The following is a 6,380-nucleotide window of genomic DNA, read 5'->3' on the forward strand; positions in this document are numbered from 1 at the left end:
GTCCCATGACCAGGCTGCCGGGTGCGCGTCGCGGCCGCGTCTCCGCGGCCCCAGCGCCCGCTTCCGGCGGGGCCCGAGCACGTGGGGCGCCGTCCCTGGGGACCCCCGGCCGGTGTGCCACCCGCCCCGCGCCCAGCCTCAGTGTCCCCAACTGCAAAGGGGCGCGGAGGGTACCTGCCCCCGGGCCGCCGGCCGAGGTGAGCGCACCTTGATTGTCGCGCCCCGCAAGGTGTGGCTTCTCACCCCGGTGGCCTCGTCCCCCTGGGGACCTGGTCACAATCGGAGGCATTTTTGAATGTCACAGCTGGAGCAGGGAGGTGGGGTTACCTGCACCTAGTGGACTCCAGCCCATTGCACAAGACAGCTCAGAAGCAAGCCATGACAAGGACTTATCCATCCCCAGGTGTCCCGGTTGGTGCAGAGGTGGGGAAGCCCTGCCAAGTGGCCTGGCTGCCCAGCCTGGCCAGCCAGCAGCCAGGGCATTACCTGGGAAGTGCAGAGGCTGGTGCCCCAGCCCACACCTGCCCCGTTGGACTCTGCGTTTGAACCCAAGCGCCTGCAAGTGTGAGCAGTGCTGCTCTGCGGATCTGAGGCCCAACAGATCCTGGATGGTGTACCCCGGTCAGTGCGGGTCGTGCACAGTTCGCTAGCCTGGAGGAAGCCAGGGAGAGTTCAAAGACAACACCAGGTAGATAACTGCAGACAGGAACTCGACCCCCAACCTCAGCAGAACCAACAGAGTGAGCCACGCTCAGTGTCCCACGCTCACATCCACACCAGACCTGCAGATGAGTCAACATCCCACACACTGCCCTTCCACGGCCGACCTCTGCGTGTGCATAGCTGATTGCTGATCTCAGAACACGGCTAGGTAGGAGGAAGTATTTGCCTTTGACTAATTAAAAACAAAAACAAAGTCTGAGGCTCAGAGAGCTGTGAAGTCAGCTCTCTGTCCCTGTGATAAAGCAACTGAGAAAAACAACCTGCAAGGAGGAGAGATGTGTTCTGGCTCACGGTTTCAGTCGGTGGTGGGCTGTCTCCCCCGCCCCGGGGCCTGTGGTGAGGAGGAACACCATGATGGAGCCGACCTGTTCACCTTGTGGCCACTGGAAAGCAGACAGAGGAAGTGATGGGGAGAAAGATATAGTCCCCAAGGGCACACCCCGAAGGACCCACACCCTTCAACCAGGTCCCACCCCCTACAGTTTCCACCACCTCCCCAAAATGTCATTAAATTACAAATCAGAGCCCTCAGGATCCTGTCGCTTCCGAAAGCCCCACCTCTGGACATTGGTGCAGTTGGGGACCAATAGGGAACATTCAATTTCCAAATTATAAGACACCTAAAAGTACTTGCCTAAGGTCTCACAGCCAGTACAGAAGTTAGCAGAGAAGGATTCTGAATTGATTTGCTTCTAAATATGTGTGATAATTAGCTCATCTTCATGTTTGAATGTGACCTTGGTCTCTGTTCATACTGCTGAGTATTCAGTGGTAATGAGACTGATTTTTTTTTTTTTTTTTTTTAAACACACACCAACTAGTCTCTTCATTTTATGGACACAGATGTAAATTGCTGAATTTCAAAAGGGTTGAAGAAATCCCCACAGAGGTCCCTAATTGGAACAAGCAGTGTCTTGTAGGTGCTCAGTTTGAAATGACTCCATTCCAGAAAGCGTTTGGGATTCCTAAGTGTAGTTCCTAGATGTGAATTTTCTTACTCAAGTGGTCAAGAAGTTTAATTGTCGAATACGTTCCTTATCCCCCTAGTGAAGGGTCCAGGTGACCTGTCCTAAGAGGCTCATGAATTTTAATGCAAACCGAGATCTCTCATTAAAGTCAACTTGTAAAATTAGCTTGATGCCTGATTTTGATCCTAGATTCACATAGAGCCATATGGATATGACTTGGGTGGCATTGCTCGTGGGGGGTGGTTATGGAGTTATGGACCAGGGTCTCTTGACAGCTGAGCCGGACCGGTTCTCAGAGGCCGATCAGCACCCTTACCCTGGTGATCCTCTCTTCTGATCAGAGAGTTGCATTCCTGATGTTTGGAAAGAGAGACCTAACCCTGTTACCCTCCCCCATTTTCTGCCCTCTTATCTTCCCCAAGTCTCCTTTTAGCTTTCCCAAGGACCGAATCGTACCTCCTCTAATTCTGACTGCAGTATCTCTTGTTTGCATAACAATGGATCACGGATTTCTAAGGGCTCCTTTCTCCGTGGGTCTGTTTGTCTTTGGAGTTTTGAATGCGCTTCCCCAGGAGGCCGGCTTTGTCCCGTGTAGCCCCAATAGTGCAGTTCACAGGGAAGTGAAATCCAAAACAGTTTCTAGGGGAATGCTGTGTTCCTGGGAACTTGTGCAATGCAAGAACGAGGAAGTCAGCAGGACTTCAGCGAGATTCTCAAGGACGCCTGCCTGGGCACTTTACAGTGAGTGTTATTGTGCTGTTGATTGTCCTTTTAAACAGAAAGTACACTTCTCCATCTTTTTTTTTTTTGGTGGTTGTTGACACAGGTAGCGATGAATCGGCTGTGACTCACGTAATAGCCAATGCCATCAGAGAAAGAGAAGAAGGACATGATGTTGAGGGAAGAGGCCAAGTGTCTGGGCCCCTCAGCAGCAGGGTAGGGACGAGAGCCAAAGATCCCGGTTTCTTCAGAAGTGCAGGGATCTTGCTTTCCGGAGTGGCTGGGTCTCAGGAATGCAGTGAAGCCACGGGATTTTCTGAGCAGCTTCAAACAAGCAGAAGGATTTAGACAACTCTGATTTGGATGATGTGTTTGTCTAACTCCATGTTCCCCAAAATATTGTTCTCACTTAGTATAAGAAACTTGGAGTTTTGTTACACTTGTGTTTAATACTAAGTCCTCAAGATTTGTGTATTTTACACTCGACACATCTCAGAGTGATGTGTTTTGTTTTTTTTTTTTCTTTTTTGGTGGGGAGGGTGCAGATTGAATTCAGGGGCCCTCGACCCCTGAGCCCCATCCCCAGCCCTACTTTGTATTTTATTTAGAGACAGGGTCTCACTGAGTTGCTTAGCGCTTTGCTTTTGCTGAGGCTGGCTTTGACCTCGCGATCCTCCTGCCTCAGCCTCCTGAGCTGCTGGGGAGCTAGCCTCATTTTGAGGGGTCACTGGCCACTTACTGGCTGGAGAGCACAGACCCAGATTATGGGACAGCAGCCCCTCTGGATGGAGGCTGAGGTGGGAAGGCCAGGAGGAGGTGGATGTAAAAAGGCACAGAAAGAGCCATTTTGGTGTACACAAATGTGAAAGGTGTTTTTAGGAGTCTCCTACAGTAGTTATGTAAACCTCCTAGAGAGTCATCAAGGAAATAAATGTGTTTTTGAATTCTTGAAGAATGGGCAGAAAGGTCTGGGTGTAGCCCAGTGGTAGAACATCTGCCCCGTACAAGGTGCTGAGTCTCATCCCCAGCATCACACTGTGAGTGTGTGTGTGTGTGTGTGTGTGCGCGCGTGCACACGCGTGTAGCTCCAGAAAACAACAAGATGATAAATCTGAGAGGGGAAGTAAAAATATGTGTGTTCTGGTTTTGGTGTTCACACCCCCAGATGTACCAGATGGCAGGATTTGATGGGTGACAGGAGGATTTGTGGTTGACCGTCGTGTGCTGGGACAAGGTCTGTCCTCTACCCCTCGCCCTCCCACACCTTCCTCTTTCTAGGGAATGGCACCGCCTCTGATGGGTCCCAGGTGACACCCTCAGGTCCTGGAGGCAGGGTCCCTGGAGTGCTCAGGGAGCCGTGTGCCCAGGCAGTCACTCGTGTGCCGAGTGGTGGGCAGTGGGTCCGGCACCCACAGACAGGAGGTTAGCGGGCTCAGGGTCCCGTGTCCTGTTAACTTGGCCCAGACTCCTGCCTTAAACCCCAGGACAGACGTCCTCAGACCTGAAGACAAAAATAGACTCCCCTTATGCAACCTCAGCACGTGCACGTGCCCTGGGTTATTTTTTGGAAGAATGTGCCCCTGTTTTCCTGGAACCCGGATCCCTCTGAGGCTTGAGAGGGGAGATCAGGAGCTCTGGCCGTCAGAGGGTCCCTGTCACCTCATGTCATGCAGTCATCCAGTCCCTGGGGTTTCTGTGCGTTGGGCACATCTCTCAGGGCGCGCAGGCCTTGGTGTGTGGTTCTCCTCTGTCCTGGAAACCTGCCGAGATGCTGGCCGGAGGGAAGCAGTGACCTCCTGGGCCTGCAGCCCCCGCGCCGTGCTGGGGGGTGGCTTTGGAATCAGGGCGACCGCGTGCTTGGCCTGCGCTCTGGGTTTGCCCTGGTTTCCTGAGAGCTAAGTGTGCCTGGGTTTTACTTCACCTTGGAGGTGAAACGTGGGGCCACACTGAGGCCTGGGACGGAGGCCAGCTGCCTTCAAGGGGCCTCCTCATCAGGGTGTCCTGGGTGAGCCAGGGTCTGGTTTCTGGAGAGCTCTGTGCCTCTTGAGGACAGGAGCGCCTTGGAGGCGGGGGCCTGCTGCGTGGAGGAGGCCCATGAGCACCTGAGGCCTCGGCCCCAGGCGTCCTGTCTCCTCGAAGACCTGGGCCGGGCAGCCCAGTCTGTCACTGTGTCCGTGTTGAGTGTCCAGCCCAGCTGCCCTTGTCTGAGTGACGGAGCCGGTTGCGGTTTCAGTTGCAGGTTCTGCAGGCCGATGGGCCTCGTGTCCAGCTGGCGGTGGACAGCGTCTTGCCGCGCTGCAGGTGGGAGGGGGCTTCCTTACCACGCCCCTCCCTTCCTCCTCCTCCCTGGGGTGGGATCTGGGCAGAGTCGAGGCACCCTGCTCATGGCCTTTGTTTGCTGTTTGGGGACAGGTGTCACTTTGCCGTTTCTCCTGGAGAAGCTCCGTGTTGGGGACTGTCGGTTCCTTGTATCCTTCTGATCGTCTGCTCTCGACCCCGATTCGCTCTTTTCAGCTTCTGTACTTTGAGTCTCAGTTCCTGTCTGTCATTAGTCAGGGGTAGATGGAGATCCGTGGCCATCAAGAGCCAGCCCCTGAGAGATGTCTGCTGAAGGCAGTGTTTTCTAGGTTCCCAGGTGACCTCTCAGACTCTTCACCTGTGGCCTGAGTCACTGCTGCCTTGGAACCTGTCCCCAGTGCAGCAGCATGAAAGGGGTGGGGGGCTAGGCCACCAGGGCTCCAGCCTCTGCAGTGGGCCTCTTGGCCTCTTGGAGAGGCCCTGGAGCTGATTGGCCCCAGCTGCCCGCCCTAGGAGCCCACATCAAGGAGGTGCCGTCTGCAAAGCAGAGAGCAGGCCTCTCCAGCACCAGGTCTGCCGACACCTGGGCTTGGACCCCGTCTCCAGAACCAGGGGCACTCCCCGTTCCCCTCCAAGCCTGACCCAGCGCCAGGCACTGTGCTGCAGCAGCTGGGACAGCAGCCTGGTGTGCGGCCAGAAGGAAGCACAGCTTAAGGGGCGCCTCCCACATCAGGTGTCGGTGACCAGCTGCGCCTGACACGTGGCACCTGTCCACCACGAGCTTCGTCCTCCTGGGTTCCAGGGCGGGGGCAGGGATTTGGGTCCACGTCCTTGTGGTTTAAAATGGTCACCTTGGTTCCTACCAAGAATCTTCTTGGACAGTGTTAGGGTGTGGGTGTGAGGTGACCCCCAGAAGCTCATGTGCGAGGCAATGGAAAAAGGTTCAGAGGAGGAGTGGGTTGTGAGAGCCTTCACACACCCGTGAGTCCGTCCCGCGATGGGCATTAGCTGGGTGTAAGTGGAGGCAGGTGGGACGGCGGCAGGAGGTGGGCATGGGGGCGGGGCTCTGGGGCATATATTTTGTGACTGGCAGCAGAGCCTGTCTGCTCCGTGACCCTCATGTGAGCTGCTTCCCTCGGCCACCTCTTCTGCATGGGTCCTGCCTCTCCTGGGGTCCCGAGGAGTGGAGCCCCCGAAACCGTGAGCCCCAGGTCCACCTCTCCTTCTCTACAGTTGTTCTGGTTGGGTCTTTCAGTCACAGCAGTGAAGTCGCTGACTAAAACAGACTGTCCCTGCCCTCTCCCCTGCGTCTCTGCCATAGGCCACCCCCAGGGCAGCGTGACCTCCCCTGGGCTTTACCGGGGTGCTCCAGCCAGGTTTGGGCGCAGGACGCCTCGGCCTCCCGTCCCGTGTTCCTTCCCTGTGAGTTACCAGGTGTCCGGCGTGGCTGTTGCTGTCCTCGCACCCCTTGACTCTCTGCCCCGAGTTCTGGGAGCTGGACTCGTGACATGCTCTCCTGCAATCAGTGACCTGTTTAAAATCTGCTGCAGGTGACAGCCATCCAGATAGGTAAGAGAGCAAACCAAGTTCGCCTGACCCCCACCCGTGGCTGCTGGGCTCACGTGACACCCCCACTCTCCCCATGGCTGCCTGGTTCCTGTGACTCTCCTC

At 55.6% G+C, this 6,380-nt stretch overlaps 2 protein-coding genes across 7 annotated transcripts in view; one reads left to right on the forward strand and one right to left on the reverse strand.

Annotated features, from left to right (window-relative positions):
* Sts (steroid sulfatase) overlaps positions 1-1,121 on the reverse strand; it is a 183,742-nt gene extending 182,621 nt beyond the window's left edge. For 3 of the 5 annotated variants that reach the window (XM_048797393.1, XM_048797392.1, XM_015505242.2), the window contains exon 1: positions 208-305. The gene's annotated coding sequence lies outside the window, so the exon portion shown is untranslated. Of the gene's footprint in view, positions 1-207; positions 306-327; positions 429-983 lie in introns of those variants that run through there. The other 2 variants (XM_048797389.1, XM_015505243.2) reach the window with 2 other exon arrangements.
* Positions 1,122-1,915: 794 nt separating this feature from the next.
* The window catches only part of LOC107158740 (pseudouridine 5'-phosphatase), a 67,810-nt gene continuing 63,345 nt past the window's right edge, over positions 1,916-6,380 (forward strand). The window contains exon 1 of one of the 2 annotated variants that reach the window (XM_048797394.1): positions 1,916-2,432. In XM_048797394.1, coding sequence (XP_048653351.1) covers positions 2,048-2,432 — 385 coding nt within the window. In that variant the 5' untranslated portion in view covers positions 1,916-2,047. The remainder of the gene's footprint in view (positions 2,433-6,380) is intronic. The other variant, XM_015505234.2, reaches the window with a different exon arrangement.

The sequence above is a fragment of the Marmota marmota genome, unplaced genomic scaffold, assembly GCF_001458135.2.
Source record: "Marmota marmota marmota unplaced genomic scaffold, marMar, whole genome shotgun sequence".
Lineage (NCBI taxonomy): Eukaryota > Metazoa > Chordata > Mammalia > Rodentia > Sciuridae > Marmota > Marmota marmota.